A 20,510-nucleotide genomic window follows, 5' to 3' on the forward strand; every position below is an offset into this window, starting at 1 on the left:
AAAATTCTTGAGTTATGATGAATTTTAGTGCGAATCAAGATATCTTTCATCCAAAAATTAAAGAGTAATTTATAAGAAATTAAGATTCATTTAATAAATTAACCTCTCCTAACATGTTTATGCTCAAAGTTAAGGAAAAAGATTATCTACCATAAAAGGAAAAAGATATCCACCATAAAAGCAGTTATGATGAATTTTAGTTATACATAATTTATAACCAAAAAATTTATATTATAATAATACTAGTAAGTAATTACCCCTCTAAATTTTAACAACCAGAACAAAAAAAATAATAAAAATATCCATACCAAATAACATTATTTGAAAAAATCATGTTTCCCCGTTTTCAATTTCCCAATCCAACAATCTCCAATGCCAAAAGTTACATAAAAAAAGTCCACCCCAACATTATTCTCAACGACTCATCCATCAACCACATTAACCCCCCTCCCATCAACCATCATCAGTCACATCATGATGCCTCCCCCGGCGGCTGCGGTTGCTGCTGACAGCGACGACTGCAGCTGCAGCAGGTGGTGGTAGCAGTCCGCCGCCGTGGGCCTCTGCTCCGGGTTCTGCTCCATGCACCGACTCTGCAACTCCCTAAGCATCTTGGGCACCCCTCCCAACCCACACGTCCTTATCAAGTTTCCCACCCCCCACACATCCACCTTAACCCCATGCAGCCCTCTCTCCATCTCCGGCGCGTTCCCCTCACGCTCCCCCGTCACGCGCCACCCCTTCAGCTCCGGCGCCCCCGCCGCCTCATCAAACCCGCACACAAACCACTCCTCCTCCCTACTATCCATCCTCCTCATCACCTTCTCCCACTTCAAATCCCTATGCATAAACGACAAGTCGTGCAGCGCCACCAAAGCCTTCGTCACGTACTTCAACGCCTCCACCAGCTCCTCGCAGTTCCCTGGCCTCACACGGCACCCCCTTGGCTTAAACGACAACCCCAGTTCCCTCTCCGAAACCCCAACCAAAACCTCCGCATGCGGAATCCTATGATCGAGTATCTCATAAACCTCCTTAACCGCCATCCACTTTCTCTTTTCCGAAAACATCCTCGTGCACGTGTTCGGCGTCACCTCAGTCACCACCCCGTTACCGTAACAAACCCTCTCAAAATCACTGTAAGCAAAGCCCTTGGAGTTACTTATAATACTACTGCAACGCTTACTCAGCAATGGCAGCAACAATCCGATCCGAAAACACGGAACTAAAGCCTTTAACCTTTCCGTTGGGGTGGTTAAATTCAGTTCTAGTAAATCAGTGCGGTTGATTATTCCTTCTTGGGACCTACTCATCGCGCAAAACGTCACCGTATTGGCAACTGCATAGTATCCGAGTATGTAGGGTAAATCCATGTAGGTCCATAGTAATTTAGCAACTAACGTGGTTGATGGATTTGGCTGCGTCTCTGTTAACTGGTGCGTTTCTTCGCCTCTCCATAAGCAATAGTTGTTGACAAAACCTGTTATGTTCGGCCATTGGTCTTGTAATAACAAATTCGTGGATTCCGTTGCTGTTGCTGCTGCTGTTGTTGCTGTTGGTGGGGGTGATGACGTGGGTTTTCGGATTAGGGTGAGATTTTCGGGGCAGAATTTTTGGATGACGCGGTTGATGCAATCGTCCCAGAGGGGAATGAAGGAGTCGCGGCTGGATGACGTAGGGTTGAGGGAGGGGCGGATGATGGGGCCCACAATTTCGAACATGATGGCTCTGCAGTCCAAGGGTTCGGATGTTGTCGTGAAGAAGAGTTCCTTCCCTTGAGGAAGATCCTCGTACACGTCTCTTCGGAGAGGAAAACGTAGGTCTTCGGGTGGGGGTTCTTGCAAGTGACGCTTAAGCTCCAAGAGGCTTGGGAGGGTTTGCGGGGACGCACGTAGGAAGCATTCCATGTAGTAATCGCTTGGGTCTCGGAAATCCAATGTAGCAATTGCTGCACATCAATAATAATGCAAGAAAAAAGAGAGAAAAAAAGTAATTCTACCAAACTTAGAACAACAATAATGCATTATAGTATTATACATGCTGCTTCAATGTGTTTGGTGTCGCTTATAGATTTAATTCAACTTTTTAGATTGTCAATGAAGTTAATAAATGTGCATCATTAGTCTAATAATTTTACTCTATTATCAATTAATGGTGAAAAAGTTTTATTATGAATAGAAATAAAGTAGTTTTTATTTATCCATCTTCATTTTGAAGGTTCTGAATTGTTGAATGCGTTAAGAACTGAGTGCAGAGAATCCAAATGCTACTATAGATTTATTATAGATTTTGATCTAAATTATAATTAATCATATATGTAACAATTTGTAATTAAATAAGAAGTGCATGCATATTATTTATTCAATAATAATGTGAGCAACAAGGGCAATAACAAAATCAAATAAAAAAAATATTTGAATGAGCACTATTAATAGACGAGTGAAAAAATAATATATTTTATCCACGATATTTTATATTGATCTTTTTAATGCCTTATGAAACAAATATTATATTAGAAATAAGTTTATTTAATATCCTAGATGTTCAATATTTTTTCAAGATGCTATTAAAAAAAATTGAAATGAGTGATCGATCATTACAAAGTTTAATAGTGAAATGTTTTAGCCAAAGTTCAATACATCAAAAAACTAGCTAATATCAAAGAAGGAGGGCAGTGACCACTGTCAAAAAGAGACTCACATCTTATGGGAAGTGCTTTGGAGGGAAATTGGACTCTTTCAGCAAAACCTGGGAAAGAGAGACAATGACACAGTGAGATAGAATCCTAGAACATGTAAAACGAGGCAACATAGTTTAAGGAAACAGCTAGGTTTGGTTTGGCACCAGCAGAAGAAGAATCTGAGGCTGGAGAAGACTTTCTTCTGCCAAAAACTTTGACTTGCTGACCCGAAACGAATCTGTCCACAGAGAAACCCTTCAGTGGGCCATCTTCGAAATATTCCATGGGGCATGGCACCATGGCATCATCGAAGCAAGTGAGTTCGTCTGCGTTCAGAAAGCTTGAAGATTGAAGCTTCACTCTCCCTCTATGGACTTCACCTTCTTCTGCCCACAAACTCACTGATTCCTCCCATGACATTCTTATCTTCCCAATTCTTCGGAGTTCTTTGGATGAAGAAGAAGAAGAACCTGTAACGTCTAAGAGAGTGTCTAACCCTAATAAACCCCCTCTTGACCCATGAAAGAAAGGTTCACCCCCACTTGTCAAAGCCAATTGCTTTGTCCTAGCTGCAACAATGTCGACAAGTTACAAGGTTAATTTTTTTTTATATATAAAAAAAGAGCTTGGCTCTTTGATTGCGTTTTCATTTCTCACTTTCTAATGCATTATTCTTCTCTAGAAGGGTGAGAAACAGTGCTTATAGTTATAACGGTCAGAGAATCACAGTAAATTATACTGTTCCTTTGCCCTTCTTCATGAATGTATCCAAACTACCGTGCATTCCATAAAAAGGAAAGTAGAAAAATTAAAAAAGAAATTAAAAACAGAAACTTTACTGTGTCTGGAATTACGTTAGCCAAGCGCATTGAAGATTAGGTGAGACGAAGGGAAAGTGGGTGAGTTCAATAAAAAGTAAGATCATATCTAAGTTTTCCCATTTTCATCCTTCAAACTACAAACCTGAAAGAGGGATTTCATCATCTTTAAAAGGTCGAGGAGGTGGTGGAAGTGCTCTTGTAGCAGCAAGAGCTGTTCTAGCTTCATCTCCTGACCCTAAAGAGGAAACAGCTCTGCCATGAGAGGATCTCATTCTGGAACCCATGAACTGTGCAAGCTCTTCAAAAACATCTTCATCAAAAGAAGCTGGGAGTCTATGCAACTTTCTCTCATAAGGCGAAAGCCTGAAATAACTCTTCCCAATTTGTTCCCTCTCACCCCCTCTTTCCCATTCGTACACTTTCCTGAACTCTCCCAACATGTTATCCCATTTAGTACCTGCAGTTTTAGCATCTCTATTCACCCCATGCCTCTTGAGAAACTCAGCCACTTCTTTATCTTTATCAGCCCTAGTTTTCGCTCTTGTGATTCCCAATTCCGCTTGTTGTTCTGCTCTTGAAGAAAAATCAGATCCACCAACACCACCACCACCTTTGTATTGTTCCTTCCAAGCTCTTGCCAGCCACAGCATCTCGTTGGGCTTCCAAACTGGACTCACGTATTTCCCTTTTCTGAGTTGCTGGTGAATTTGCTCTCCCTCTTGCTTGGTCCCTTCTCCTGAGAGCAACGGGAGAGAGTGTGTTGGAGATGAGGAAGTGTCTGATGAAGAAGCTGTTTGTGTTTGGGGTTGTTGTTGTTGTAGTGGGTTTGATGAAGTGTGAGTAGTAGGTGAAGGGCTTGATTCTGAGGTGGGAAGCATGGCCATTTGGGACTGTTTTTGTTGTGCAGGAGGAGAAGGTAGAAGCTGCTTCCATTGTCCACTGTATCTGGGCCTCTTTGGGTTCAGTGTCTCAAACTGAGGCTCAAAGGGTGAGGAACTTGCACCACTTGAAACATATAAAGGACTTGGAATGAAAGGGGGTGCTCCAGTTGCAACGACAACTGGTGAAAGTTGTTGGTGGTGGTGGTGGTGGATTGGCCTAACTTCTGTGATGGGTTCCTCATGTGGGGCTTTGGGAGAAGATGAAATTTGCTGTTGTGTTTGTTGTTGTTGTTGATGGTGGTGGTGAGATTGAGGTTGCTGCTGTTGAGATTGTTGTTTCTTGGTTGTGTCTCCCTTGTCACCCATTATGGAGTAATGGGCCCTATCAAAAAAGGGTTTTTGATGAGAGAATGAGGCAGATACAAGGAAGGGGAAGTTAGGAACCGAAAACAAGTGTAGTAGTAGTAGTAGGTAGTAGTAGTAGTGTTGCTATGTTGGCATTGGAGTTGAACTAGGTAGTGTTGTTGGGTTAAAGCGAGGTTTTAAATTGGGAGGTGCTTGTTTTTTTCTATTTGTTGGGGTTGTGGCTGTGACATGTTCTCTCAAAAGGCTTTTGAATGGCGCTTGTTGGCTTGATAGATGGATGATGGCACTTCTGCCATATCTTCAAAAGGGAAAGTCACAGAGTAGAGAGGATCGCAGCGAGCAAAAGCAAACATCCGAAACGATGAAAAGTAGCAACAGAAAGGAGAAAAAACTAAAAAGTCAAGAGAGAGTGTGGGAACTACCGTGAATGAGACGGTTCGCTTTGTTTGTGTGTGTGTGTGTGTGTGTTTTTTCCTTTCTTTTCTCCTTTTTTATGATAATTATTATTAACCCTTTGATAATTTCAATTAAGTGAAGAAGAAGCAGCACCGTTGTATTTTGTATTCTGTTTGATGTGTCATTCTTGTCAAGTAGGAGAGAGAAAGAGAGAGGGGTGTAGTGTAGTGTAGTGTAAGTGCATGATTTAGAGAGGGGTGTCATGATTGTACTACTTCTGAAAAACGCGGCTCTAAGAATTTTAACATTGTTTGTTTTTCTCTTTTTCTATTTTTTTTCCTTTTGGACTTTTAGATTTATTTTCTGTTTTGGGGTGGAGTTATTAGTTAAGTAACTTCATTGAATGTTTGTTTGTTATGCGTTTTATGATGTTTGAGAAGTGAGAAAGAGAGAGAGAGAGAAAACATGTTCCCGCGCAGACTGAGGGCGTGGAGACTGAGTGTGTGTGAGTGAGGTTTTTTTGGAAAGAGAGGGATTAATTAGTGAGTGTTGTTTGCTTTCGGGGTTTGAGAGAGTCAGATGGAGACTTCACGAATCGATGGCTCTGCCCCAGTGAGAGACTTTGCTTATGACAATTTTGGCTCTGTCCTATTTTTCTTCCATTTTTTTCTTTCTTTAAATTAATATTTTCTTCTTTTTTTTTTTTCGTTGGCCTTGGCAAGTCCTTGCCTTCCACCTGTCTCACATCTATTTTTAGGCCTTTCTTTATTTTCAAGCAAGTAATGCTGCCTTGCTACTTTTTCAGTATCATTTTGGTCTTTTGCTTGTTCAAATAAACGCTCCTAATGAAATGACTGAAAAGAAGAAGAAGAAAGAAAAACAATGAATGACAGGTAGGGGTGGAGTCAAGAACCTTAATTAGCGGAAATAAATTATAAAAAATAAAATTAGTGAATTTAATTATATAAATATAAATAAAATAAAATATAAAAATATAAGATTTTATTTATAATTTTTAATTTAAAAAAAATTTATTGGTGAATTTAAAAAAATGAAAGGGTGCAAGTGCACACCCTCAACCTAATATAGATCCGTCCCTGATGACATGACAGGAGACATCCATTGAATAATTAAGCCCAAACTTAACTCGCTATCCTATTAGATGTGTGTTTGAATTTAAGTTGAAAATATAATAGATATTGTTTTATATAAATCTAAAGGATAAAAGTAAAAATAAGGATGATAATGCTTCTGTTAATATGTTTGTCTCAATTATATCTTGTCTTTCTACTCAAACACATACTAGAAATTGTGAATTTAGAAGAATTTATTTGATTGTGGACATTTATAAAAAAAATGATTTTGTGGAATTCATCACCATCTCTTTCAATTTTATACATCAAACAAAAATGGAGTTTGGCTTCAACTATTTCAATTTTGAAAGAAGTCAATTGTCCTGGTATTAATTGCGTTGGTGCTTGAGTACGGAATTATAGGTTCAAACCCCACTTAGCACACTTTGTCAATTTCTAACTTTAACAATTGCACGGACATGGCCTTTTTACATCTCACTTCTACAAATTTTTGTGGGCAAATGTCTTCCAAGAACGCGTTTCGATATATTCATATGAATTTTTTTTCTTATATTATTTTTTACTTTTTATATCTCATTACTTTTTTCTTATATTCTATTATACTTTTCATTTTCCCCTTATTTTATCTTCATAACAAATATTTATTAAAATAAAATTTAAGTTGAGAGTTGAGACTTGAAAGTATGGAAATAGTACTTTTAAAAAACTTGTATTTATCTCATTCTGAGCAACGCTTAAATCTACTAATACTTGTCAAATATTAATTAGAATAATGTCAACGGGCTGGGGAGAAGATTGGTAGCACTCACCATTATCCATTCATGAAGTATAATTATGCACTCAACTTTTTTTTTTTTTTACTTACTTCTATGTTTTTTTTTTATAATATTATATATATATATATATATATATATATATATATATATATATCAATTTTTCTACTACCAAATAATATATATCAATTTTCCATTTTTTTCATCATATGATTAGTTTTTCTTCAAAAAATGGTTCCATGTTTACACGAGTATTTATCAGGTTGGACAATTATCTAGCTCTATCCATGCACGTATATATGCTAACCTTGGAAATATATTTTTGAAATCTCATAAAAATAAAATAAAATGCATTTAGTTCAAGGCTAATTTAATGTAATTCAGACAAAAAAAAACGTTCCACAAAACAAAAAGTCCAATGACGAATTTAAAATTTATAAAACCCTGAAAGTCTAAACAGAATTTATGAAATCTGTCTTTGAGAAGTGTTAGCTCATATTCAACATAACCTCCTTTCTAAAAATAGATACAAATTTAGACAATTTTTCTATTTAATATTCTATTAGTAATGATAAATCACATTACAAATTCTTATTTATCTCAATTCTCAACTATAGTATCTATTATATAAAGGTATAATTGAGAAAAATAATTAGATTTAAAATTTGAAAATACCAATTGTTTTTGGATTAAAAATCAAAACAAAAAAACTAATGGGCTGATCCCAAAAATTGGACCGACCAATAGAAGGAAAATTAGGTGAGTGTCAAATAATAACTCTCATGATTACACTAAAAAAACTAAAATATATAAAATACAAGAAGAAAGTAAAATCAACTTCCCCTGAAAAAAGAAATTGGCGTTAAGCATGCTTTAGAAAATAAAAGGGTGTAAAATAAATACATTCAATATATTTCAAAAATAGGCTTAAAACAAATTTAGCATCATAAGCTCAATAGATGTTAATAAAATTCCCTTACTTATCGAGTACCTACGAGTGCTATATACTACCCCAATACTCACGCTTGTCTTGTTTATAAATGGCTAAAACACAGAATTTTGTTACTTTGCCTGCAGGTGTCAAATTGAAAACCTATGCCCAGCTCTTAGTGAGTTTTACTTGCCAGGCTGTCAATATCTCAAGGATAATTGTTTTCTCTTTTCTTTTGTCATTGCAACTGGTCAAACTATATCATATGTCACATGGTATGAAAAATATTAAATATATTTTATTAAATATTTTAAATTACTAAATAACTTTTTATATTTTGCAGCAACTTTATTTTTTCAAATGTTATCTTCTTCTTTTTTGTGAGGTTTATTTCATAAAAATATAGCGGGGGCAAATTTACCTAGCAAAAGCTACAGAGATTTAATTTTCCCTCAGCAGCATAAATCGCAGATGTTCGTTGCATTTGATATTTTGATAGCAATTGAAAATAGTGTTTATCATCATGTAACGTGTAATATAGGAATTTCCCCCAGCTGCCACTTTATTGCAACGGAATTTTTCCTTAGGGTTCTTTGTGATTGATTTGATCGTGTAATTACTTTGAGATACGGAGATATAACACAATGATTTCGACATGTTTGTCTCTATTCCAAGATTTTTAATAATAAGTAAGAATAAGAACAAGTGCTGTCACTTTTTAGTTAATTTTGTCGTTTTCTCCCCAGGTGTTTCATGTTTTGTTACTGACTGTATTGTTTTGCTAATACAAATACAAATTTTTTTAACTTAATTTATTTCGTGATAGTGATCTACATGACTACATGTTAACATTGGCAATCCAAGTGATTTACGAATGCATTTAGTTTAGGTAAGGATGTATTTTACAGGATAAAATATAATAATAATTATTAATAAAAATTAATGATTAAGATAAATTAATTATCATTTTTTATTTTATATGTATGTGTGTGAGAGATTTTATCATAATTCTTAATTTTAATTTTCTAATTAATAATTACGAGTATACTATATTTTCTAAAGTATACTTGGACTAGGAAAATCCACTAATGAGATATATATGAAAATTGGATAAAATTAAATAATTTATATTTTTTAATAGTTATAAGAAAAATTGATTGGATACACATGCAAATTCAATTTTTTTAGAATAATAAAAATAAAAATTTTGTATATTTTAAATTTAATTTTTCTTAAAATGATTTTCCAAAAAATAAGCATGAAAAAATGTTTTATTTTGGAATAATGTATCTAAGTTAACCCTTTAATATTTATCAATACAATTTTAATAATGTTTTTCTAACGTGTGCAACGTTACTCTCAAGTTGCATACACAAGTTTAACCCTTTACTTTAATGTTTAATGAGTAATTATACATGACAAATGTGGTAAGTACTAATATCTTCCAACACGTATATAATAAAAAATCTCCAAACCAAATTTTTGTTTCGAAGAGTTTTTTTTTTATTAAAATAGTTTTTGTAATGGTTTGTCTAAAATTAAATATTCTTGGTGAATTTGTGTCTGTAATTTTTTTCTTTGTCATCTTATCATGATCCTCTGTGAGAGCTTGGCTTTACTGTTTTTAGAGTAGTGAGTAAGATACCCTTGCTGTGAGGGTATGGTGTCTGATGTGGAGCTAGCAACGTATGGAGGGATTGTCAATGGTGGAAGAGGAGGCCATGACGGTTTTGTTTTCAACGTGAAGGATTCTGGCAATCAGAGCTTTAATGCAGAATTGTGTTTTTGCCCTTACAGATAATTTTTATTTATATATATTTGATAATAAAAAAAATTGGTTTTGCACTCATAAAAAAACAAGTGTTTTTCCGTATGACTTTTTTTAAAATGAACGTAGAAAGTTATAAAAGATAAAAAAAAAAATTGGAATTGGAATTGGAATTGGATTTATCCTTTTATTTTTATTTATTTTTTTCTGTTTCACTCCTCTAATATTAAACACAAATAATAAGTCAGGACACAAGCACACACAATTACCTGATTTTAATTTATAAAAATTTAAATAATTTAGATTTTTCTATCATATGTTTATGTAATTTAGAAAATATCATAATATTTTTATATAAAAATATTATATACTATTTTTGGTCCTCATTAAACAATCTTTTAAAGATTTTTTTTTAGATTTATTCCTGTTCACCTGGTAAATTTTTAGGACCCAACTTACTTATACTTCTATTTTATTTTTCAAAAAACACTCCTCTTGTGACAATTAATAAACTTCTGTTCATTTAATGGCTACACTACTTCTTTGTATTGTTTTACTCTTTTGTTTCAAGACTTGCACTGCACCCAAACACCTGAATATGCATATTGTCGTTTATAAATTTACACAAAGAATGGAGCATTGTTAGGAGACAATACCCACTTTTCTTGTCAAAGTTTCTGAGTAAAAAGGAATAAAAATTAGAAGAATTGAATTAAAACCCAGTAGCAAAACAACTTTATGTTTGTTGGCAGTACAATACTAGGTAGGGGTTTTCTACGAATTTCTCTACTGAATTATTGCATCTATACGACTCATTCAGTTATAGCTGAGAAGGCTAAGCTAACACTAACCAACAACGATGCGGCACATGTGAAAATTAAAATATATGCTATAACTATATAGTGCATTATTATTTTAATTAAAATTGTTGGTGCCATAATTGCCATTTCTCTTTCTCAATTCAAAATTAAAGCCAATAGAAAAGGAAGTTAATTGGGTCTAAATTACCAACCAGTGGCAGGTCGGCGCAGAGCTAATACATAGTTAGCACACCAAAACCATCATCAGAAACAAAATTCACAATTGGAACTTCATCACTCACCATCACCTATGAAACTCTCTCTCTCTCTCTCTGATTGTATTTGTAGGGACCCTAGTTATGAAGAAGTATTTGTCACGTACTTCACAGACAATGGGTTATGGGTTATTTCAGTAACATTGAACCCACTCGAAGAGTATGGCATGAACTCAAAAGTGAAATATGTAAACACTAATTAGTCAAAATTTACTGTTCTTGGATCCTGAATTTAGCCCCTAGCTGGCTTTGAACTACAAAAGCTTAAATACGAGAGCCTTGCCAGAGACTAGGCACCTTTTTCTATCATTAATCATCACTTCTTGGATTTTATTTCTATATATACCATCTGTCTCTTATTACATGTTTATTTAATTTATGAGTGTTTTGATTTATCTCAATATATTTTTTATTTAATACAATTGTACTTTTTTTATAAAGATATATGTTTAAGATTTAATTTATTATGCTATCAATTTTAATAAATAATTTTTTATTTTATTTTATTATTATATTTATTTTTATTAAATTATTAATTTTATCGTGATAGAGATTATGATAATAAGAAATAAATCTTTTATAATTTTAATTAAAATTGTTCTTGATAGTAGGATTATTATGAATATATAAGACATTAATAATTCGGATAAATCAATATATATGTAATGATCTTTATTGAATAAAGATTAATATATCCCATTTATTAAATCACATATATAGATGAAATATATGTAAATGCCATCATTGAACTGACTCAATTGATAATGCATAATAGTTAATTTTACCTTGATATGTTAATAGGAAATTCTAAAAAAGATATATAATAATTTCTTTTAACCTGATACTATCATAGTAATTAACAACTTATTTGTTATATTTTAATTTTGAAAACCTAATATCTTAGGACACTAGTTAAATGAATATTAGATATAGATTAAATACTTGTATAATTAATGACTAATCAAGAAAAAATTCATCAACTCTATATAATGAGTTTGAGCTCTATGATAAGATTAAGACATTGGTCACAACAATTGAAGGAAAGAAACAAAGAGTTTCTTAACTCATTCATTGATTAAATATAATGTGTTGACTTATTAATGTTTGAAAGTAATATTATACTCTAGAGTTAACCTTGAGTTGTAAATGATGGAATGAAATATTATATTATTCTTCTATTGGTTTTTGAAACTAAAAATGTTATTTCATGTTATTTGGACGTTAAGGAATGTTATATTATGATTATTTTACTATCAATCTAGTATTAACCTACGAGGTCACACACAAACAAGTGTTTCAATCTTTACAAAAGAAAATACTTTATTTGATAATTAAATTATAAAATTTAATTTAATAAAATAAATATTTTTGTAAAATATTATTATATTCTTTGCTAACACCAAGACTATAATTAATATAAACAAAAATATTATTTTATAGATGTGAAAGTTGTCCATAAAATAAGAGTAAAATTTTATTGTTACATATCATGTGATTAATTATCGTAATTGTTCATATGATTATTTGAGAATTATCTTTGTTTTGTATCAGGAAGCTTCTTAAGATAAAAATATACGAGATACTTTTTTATTTTCAAATATAAAGATAAAGAGATGTAAAATTATTTTAAATAAAATCTCTCTTGTTTGAAAATACCCAAATTTATATCTGAGAAACATCTTCGTGAGAGTAAAGTATACTAGATACGAACTAGAAAATTTCAAGTCTAATTTTAGACCTGAAAAGTAGAAAGAAGATTTACTCTTTATAGTGAGTTCCATTTATAAGAGTTGATAGCAAATTGATCTTGGTGTGAAGTCTTTATACTACACTAGAAAATTTTAAGTCTAATTTTAGACATGAAAAATAGAAACAAGATTTGCTCTTTATAGTGAGTTCCATTCATAAGAGTTGATAGCAAATTGATCTTGGTGGAAAGTCTCTACACTACTAAAGAAATTTTTTATTGGTTTAAGAATGTGCATCTGAATACATAAATATATTTTATTTATTATTGTTGTATATTTTAAATGTAAAATAGATCATAATTTTCTGTTGCAAATGTTAGAAACATTTATATGTGACTATCACTCTTTGCTCCCACAGTTTTATGTCTAAATTTTGTCTTTATTTTTTTTTAATTTTACCCCAAAATTTACAAAACATTATAGATTTTGTTCCCACCTAAAAAAATCGTCACAATTAATGAAAAACAATCACAAAATTATCTTAATTGTGATTGTTTAAGAGAAAAGTCGTCACAAAATCTTAATTATGACAATTTTTCTAAGGAAAATGCTTAATAGTACGAATGAAGTTTTGTATTGCAAACACGAATGGCGTGGCTTCAATTACACATCGACGCTATTCTTCTTATTTTGCGCTTTTCCATTGCTTTTAGTTTTCTTTTTCTTCATTTGTTACAATTCCAATAGAAGACTTTCATCAAGTCTGTGGTCATCTTTCACAGTTGCGGTCCAATGAAATAATGTTTAGGGCAAGAGCAATGTAAGAAGATTTTCAAAGTCAGAAAATTTTGCTAGCGATTCCAATGGCTATTTCATAAACAAAAAATTCAAAATTTGCTGAGATTGTTTCTTCAGGTTTTGGTGGGAGATAGGAAGTCTCCCACGATTAGCGGGATATAGAATCAAAATTTGTTGATTTATCTTTCTTTTATAATTTTAATTATTATTTTATGAGAAATAATTACATGTTACAAATTCGTGTGTTTGGTACTTAAATTCTTCGTGCTATATAGCATTACTTTTTGTCTTAAGTGAGGAAAAAATTCATGATATTTTATAAATTGGATGACAAAATTGGTTAAAACAAAATTTTGGAGACTAAATTCGCGACATTGTAAAACTTTTGGGGAATAAATATAAGTGAGCCTTATTATTTTAAAAATGGATTTCAGTGTCTTTCTTAAGAGAGTAATATAGTTAGCCTCTAGAAATAATTGTTTCTTTTCAATATCTCATTTGAGAAAATATATCATGTGTATTCTCTACTTCTAAAATCAATGGTGTAATCGAACCATATTTTACTTCTTTTATTATCAAAGTGATTTGATTAGGATTAGAATAACTCGTTGCTCCTAATTATAGAATTGATCATAAAGTATGGGAAACCAGAATAAAATAGAATAGTATACATCTTTGATGGAAAAGCTAGAAGGCTAGCCCACAAGTATATGTTAAACATTAATTTGGATGGTTGAGTGCTACTTCCACCCAATTTACTAGAAACCCTATACGTATATTGTTTATAGATTAAAGAGCTTCATGGCTTTTTTAGGCAGCAGATGGGTTAATGTTTACTAAATAGGAAATGTATTAGGATGGCAATGACGATGCGAAGACAAAAAAATAATATTCGATTAGTTTAATTTTCATATTTGTATAAGAAACAAATATTATTATGGTTAAATCACTCGGAACTTTGTACTGTAATTAGAAAATATTTTGTTGTGTATTATGATTGCATTACTTTGCTCTCGGTATTAGTAAAAGATGTAATTGTATTTTAATATCAATTGTTATTGGAGTATGAATGTGAGATGAAATTTCATATTAGGTAGGAATAAGAAAGTTGTGAGAAAAAATTCATAAACCTAAGTTTTAAGGTTTTGAGTTAAAATATATTGTTAAATTTATTTATATAATAATTTGCTCATGCCATAGAACTAATGATTCAACTTGGAGACTGGTTTGGATGAGTAAAATGAAGGCGTTGAATCCATGAACATTGAAATCCTTTAAATCGTAAGTTTTCTTGGGAGATGAGTTCATGCATGGATGCCAGACAATGAGTCCCACAAGTATTGTGGCAAGTGCAAGGTACTGGGGTTGATAATTCAACTCGATGACTGACTTGGATGAGTAAAATAAAGGCGTTGAATTCATGGATATTGAGATCCCTTGACTAAGTCTTTCTCGGGAATGAGTTCTTGCATGGAGGCCAGAGAGTGAGTCTCACAATTATTGTAGCCATGCAAGATACTAGAGCATGTTGGTTGCAATGGTTAGGTGAATCGAGGCAACCATGATTAAGCTCTAAAGGATCATCATTGGATACTTATGAAAGAGACTCACACTTAAAAAATATATTGTTGTGCTATAAAGTCCCATATCGGTAGGAATGAGAAGGTTCAACATCATATAAGTGATGAAAAAAAAATATATTTATGAATTTTAAGGTTTTGAGTTAAAATGTGGTGTCAAATTCACTATTTACATTTATTAATTATGTTTAAGATCATTAAAAAATTAAAGTGGTGCGTTAAAATTTATTTTAAAAATTAGAGAAGGAAATGGTGACAAGAGATATACATTTCAATTGAAGTTGTTAAAATTAGAGTTGAGAACATGTTTTGTCATTATTTTAAGATGACATTTGAATATACATTTCTTTTAAATTAATATAATTTTATTAAGAGAAAGCCAATTCATCACAAGGAGTACCAAAGACCAGCTTACACAAATATTGTTGGTACAAGAGTATTACAAAATAACAACTGAAACAGAACACCCCTCACATAAATCCATACAAAATAGGATGCATTAGGACCAACTACATTGCCCTCACCATAAAAAAGACCAAAGTAAATGTTCTTGACAGAACCATAAAATCGACAACTTCAAACTACACACACTATAGCCAGAGAGTTAAGCATTACATTACAAGATAAAATCACTTCCAAGTGAATCAAAATTGCTTGACCAATTGTCCAATTCCACGCTCTGTGCCACCAAGCTGATCCAATGATATATGAAAGACATTGCTGCTGCACCGGTTGATTCATCATCATTAATCCGATTGAATAGGGAAATGATACATATATATGAAATGTGGCTAGACACATTGTTATGATAGGCAAAATTATTTAAATGGATTAGCAGCAGAGGATGACTAAAGTGAATCAGGTGCACATTTCCGTTTTCTTGTGATGCTGCTTGTGTTCTATATAGAAGGCTACCTCTGATTTTAAAGCTCTGGTCTTGTCCACACACTCTTCTATAGTAAATTTTAGTTCTTATCATTATTTTTGTAAATCTTTTATTTGTAGGTTGAAGATGCCTCAAATTAGTCTAACACAAATCGACGGTTCATTTTTTTTTTTTTTAATTAGATTAGGGGAAGACATACCCCTTTACAATTGCAAGGTCAAGGAAGACCACCAACTTCACTGAGAATTTAGAAGAATTTACACATCATTTATCAATGATTAATACGAGAGTCGAACTCAAGTCATAGTTTTTATGAGTAGAAGACTCGTTCAGAGGTGTCAACGCTTATTAGTAGAACAGTTCGTTTTAGGTATTTAATTTAACACCTTGTATCTTTTGCAAATGTTAGTGTCTACTTCTCTTAATCAAGTTGGTCACTCTCAATTCTTTCATTGATTCGTGACTTCTATATATCTAGCTGCCGTTAGTACAGTTCTACCATATCAATTGAGTTGTCTTTCCTTTTCTGATTCAATTTTGGTTAACTCAGGTTGTGTCTAGTTTTATGATTTTATGATTCGAAGATGTCTAGTTTGTGATGAGAACTATTGTTTAAGTAGTTTTGATTCTCCTACACATTTTGGCAAGTTGTAGAGGGTGGTCCTTGTTATAATGTGAAGTCCTCTTGAAAGATGGAACTTCAATTCGAGACCGACAGTGAGGTTCATGAGAAGGGTAATAATAAAAAAATTAAATCCGAGGGCCCTCCACGCAATGGTAATTAAAATTCTTCCATGTTCTGTTTTTTAGTCTTCTCTGCTTCCCCTTTTGATTATGATCAGCTTGTTTGGATTTCTCTGGAGTTTGAATACCAAAAATAATGGACATTAAGACAACATAAAGATTAGAAACTTTGGTTTGTGATCAATAATAGACAAAACATTCCAAATAATATAGTTGGTGGAAAAGTGATGTAAGTCCAAAAAGGAATTAACTTATAATCAAGATATGAAAAAAAGAAACAAAATGCAAAAGCAAATAGTATCTTTTATTCTGTTAAAAGATTCAAGGTGTCAAACAATCAATCAAAGCTAATGTAGGAGGACAAGTTAGAAATAGCATAAGAAGGCACCGATGAAGTAAGAGAAACAAACTTTGATATGCAAGTATATAAGACACAAAAATTGATATGATAGTTTGTACACTTGATGCTCTTAAGAAAGGTATACACGGATAGAGAATTAGTAAGGAGAATCTTAAGAAGCTTCTTGAAAACATTAAAGTTAAAGGTGGCTTCAACCCAAAAAGGATAGGATCTGAAATCCCTGTCCTATATGATGACTTGAGAGGTAATATTTTTAAGTACTTTTGTTAATATAGTGCAGAGTGAAAAATCAGTAAGGAAAAGATTCACTCTCAAAGCAACATCAGCATTGTACCAAAAGGAAGATAATGAAAGAGTACAAATGAGTAAAGATCGATGAAGAGATAGTTCAAATCAAAAGACTCTACAAACTTCACAAGAAAAAAAAGTTAGCACGAATGAGAGGCAACAACTTGAAACGAAAAATTGAAAGGAAGACCTGTGTTATCACTATGGGCTTTTTACGATGGTTAATAAGGGATTTTAACGACGGTTAAAATGTTAGAAAGCCATTTGTCCACATACCAAGATAAAATTTAAAAACAAGTTGAAAAAGAAAGAAAGTAACGGCGGCAAACATAACTTGGTGATAATGAATAAGAAGATTATTTGTGTGTAGAATATGAAATTTGATTTTAAGACCTCATGTAAATTGTAAACTACCCAAACTCCCCACTAAACTGACTTGGTGGATATGAACAAGATGAGGCTGTTAATAATTGCCTCATGGCAATAAGTTAAAAAAGGTGAAGATGATGTGAATGACTTTTGATAACAAAGTTCTTATGCCTCATGGAATATCCAAGTTCTTATTTTAAAGATGAATTCACCTTACAGAAGTACGTCCCCCGCCTCACACAGTTGGTAACTTACATACATACTAGTGTGTTTGGTAACATTGTTTGTACTTAAAGTAATAAATAATTGCATTTTGTATTGTTTTGAACGTCATTTTACAATACATGTGGATCCTTCACGTGTTATCAAACACCACTGAGTACATGAATTAATTGGTACATGAGGTTGTTTTAACTTAATCAGTAGTTTTAAGATTGATTCTGAATACCCAGTTATATTACATACTCAAAAGAAAAGCTTCATCATTCATTATAATTTTATTCAACTTAAACATAATTACATGCACTAAAAGGTATAAGTAGTCTATACCATAAAAAGATCCACTCCATATTGTTTTGTAGTGTTTGATAACAGGTTAATCAGATTTATTATTGCTAAAATGTAGTATCAACCTTAACAATTAGTTGAGCAATGAAAGATACAAGTGTCCATTGATTTTCAGCAGAATCACACACCATATGTGAAGTTAGTCCTGCACATAAGATCGTAAACTCATAATAGTGAAGATCGAATTTGATTTATTAATCTAACTATACATCGAAAAGGACTTGCAACTTAAAACAAGGACCACATCTAGCTAAGAAAAATTCCGGTTCAGTAAAAGAGCTAGGTATAGAATGTCCAGAAGTCAAAGTTGATCCAATGAAAGTTGATGGTAGGTAAAAGATGAGAGTGTCCATTCCTGCAAGGCTGGACATTCATGATGTTTTCCTTTTATCGTAAAATCTATAAAAAGATTTTGCACAGTGTATTGTAATTATATATGTAGTCATGAGCTACTCTAGCTTTGCTCATTCATATTTATATAGCTGGCGTTCCTAATGATAAGCTCTATGTTGAGAGAGACATCATAGGATGCATGTCGTGCATACAATTAAGAAACTGTAAGCTTAATGCAAGAGGTGTTACACCCGTTTTTTTTTTAGATTATAAGTGCGGCGACTTTAATTCTCAATTCTATAAAATTTTGAATTAGACTATAATTTTATACAAAAACAATTTATTTGCTAATTATTTGATGCATGTCAAAAAGTTTGATAACCATCCTAATTAAGGTTTCTAACTTCTTAATAGGATTTTAAGATATCTCACAAGTTTCGACATTTTGAATCATTTATAAAATTAATCTTTCATCCAAAGTTTAATTATATTTAAAAAAATTCGTCTCTTTTTAATGATATATTTTGTGGGAACATGTCTTTTCCCAAAAATTCAACTTGAATTACCAATTTAACTACACTCATTAAGTTTATGCCAAAAAGTATTAACATGTTTCATAAAATTAAAGTTTAAAATGAAAATTTTGTAAAATTATGATAGTCTATTTATTAGTATAAGTATGTGTCATAATTGTCATAGATAGAATAATGTGAATTAATTGACATAAAATTATTTAAATTTAATAAATATTAAACTTGCGTAATGATTAATGCAAATAAATATATTAAATATTTAAGAGAAGAATTTTATTATATTAATAGTCTTATTCAGGTTAAGTAAAATTATCTCACGTGAAAGTTAAAATATTTAGGTCCTCTCTAACAAATTTTTTGTGCAGCCAATATGAAACAAAATCACAACCATTAATTAGTTAACACACAATAATTAAAAAAGAGAATGTGAGTAATGGTCTAGATCTTGGCTGCAGAGAATACAGTGCTACATAAATAGAACTCAATCTTTAAGTCTATTAGTAAAACATTTATTTATTATTAATATTAATAAAACAATTAAAAAAGACCTTGTGTTTTGACAAAAATGTTACACATATCTAAAGAAAAGTCTAACATATAATTCTCTCTAAAGTAATAAATATTTTCTTAATAGGTCTCATTTATCATTGGTATAATCATTAAAGATATATGTAATTTTGTGAAAAAATAACGTGCAATATTTTTTACAAGTAAAAGAATTATTTAGATTTTTTTAAAAAGTAATAAAAGAAGTAATTATTATTTTATGCAGTAAAAAATAAAGAGGCAGGGTGATGGAGGTATATTAATGAATGCAATTGAGGCACTTTAAGCTAGCCCCGACAAGTTACATCAAATTCTGTTGCATGGACATGGTGTTATTGTAGTGACTGGATCAACATGAATTTCGGGTTTTGATCCATCCCTTTTAGTATCCAGTAGTAGCATTAGGAGCAGCAACTCGTGACTGCTATATCCCATCTCTCCCTTTCTAGTTTGCCATAAAGCTGCTGCAAACCGTGGAGCTGTATCTATATATGTATATATATGTCATCATACTTGCTCAGACCCATGCACATTCATACATATAACATATGTACAAATGTAAACTAAACAATCTCTGACCCAATCCTTCACTTTTCTTGTTTCTCTCTGTATTCCATGCATTTCTAAAACCGTTAGCTATAGAAAACACAGAATGAAATGAATGGCATATGAGAATTCAGAAACTCTTTCTCTCTCTCACTTTACTCCTAAGACCTACCATTCTTAGGTAGGCCGGCTGCTTCGTCTTCACCTAGACTCTGTGCCTACTCTTTGATCATCATAGTATATATGTACGCACAGACAGAGACAGTCACGGAGAGATACTTTTAGGGTTAATATATATATATATATATATATATATATATATCATCATCATTTGTTATGTGTAATAGTTTTTTTTAATAATTATTTTGATTTTAATCCCTCTTAAATTTTTTAGTCCGGCAAATAACAATTTTAGATGATATATAAATGACATTAACAATTGATTATGATGTAATATTATCAAAGAGTTTCACTTCATCTTTAAAT

The 20,510-nt window shown here is 32.1% G+C and overlaps 1 protein-coding gene across 1 annotated transcript; it reads right to left on the reverse strand.

Moving 5' to 3' along the window:
• Positions 1–210: 210 nt before the first annotated feature.
• Positions 211–5,129, reverse strand: LOC100793127 (uncharacterized). Its single transcript, XM_006599576.4, has 4 exons — positions 3,644–5,129; positions 2,845–3,249; positions 2,701–2,748; positions 211–1,948 (listed from the first exon to the last, which is right to left on the reverse strand). The coding sequence occupies exons 1-4, from the start codon at positions 4,746–4,748 to the stop codon at positions 468–470; spliced, it is 3,039 nt and encodes a 1,012-aa protein (XP_006599639.1). The 5' UTR covers positions 4,749–5,129; the 3' UTR covers positions 211–467.
• Positions 5,130–20,510: the final 15,381 nt, after the last annotated feature.

The sequence above is a fragment of the Glycine max genome, chromosome 16, assembly GCF_000004515.6.
Source record: "Glycine max cultivar Williams 82 chromosome 16, Glycine_max_v4.0, whole genome shotgun sequence".
Taxonomy (NCBI): Eukaryota; Viridiplantae; Streptophyta; class Magnoliopsida; order Fabales; family Fabaceae; genus Glycine; species Glycine max.

What these genes read in the sequence shown, in the direction of transcription:
- LOC100793127 (XM_006599576.4), bottom strand. Translation starts at nt 4,748, where the DNA reads ATGGGTGACAAGGGAGACACAACCAAGAAACAACAATCTCAACAGCAG. An exon ending in CTCAGATTCTTCTTCTGCTG is followed by an intron (nt 2,749 to 2,844) that starts GTGCCAAACCAA and finishes TCTCTTTCCCAG; the next exon opens with GTTTTGCTGAAAGAGTCCAA. An exon ending in CAAAGCACTTCCCATAAGAT is followed by an intron (nt 1,949 to 2,700) that starts GTGAGTCTCTTT and finishes ATTGATGTGCAG; the next exon opens with CAATTGCTACATTGGATTTC.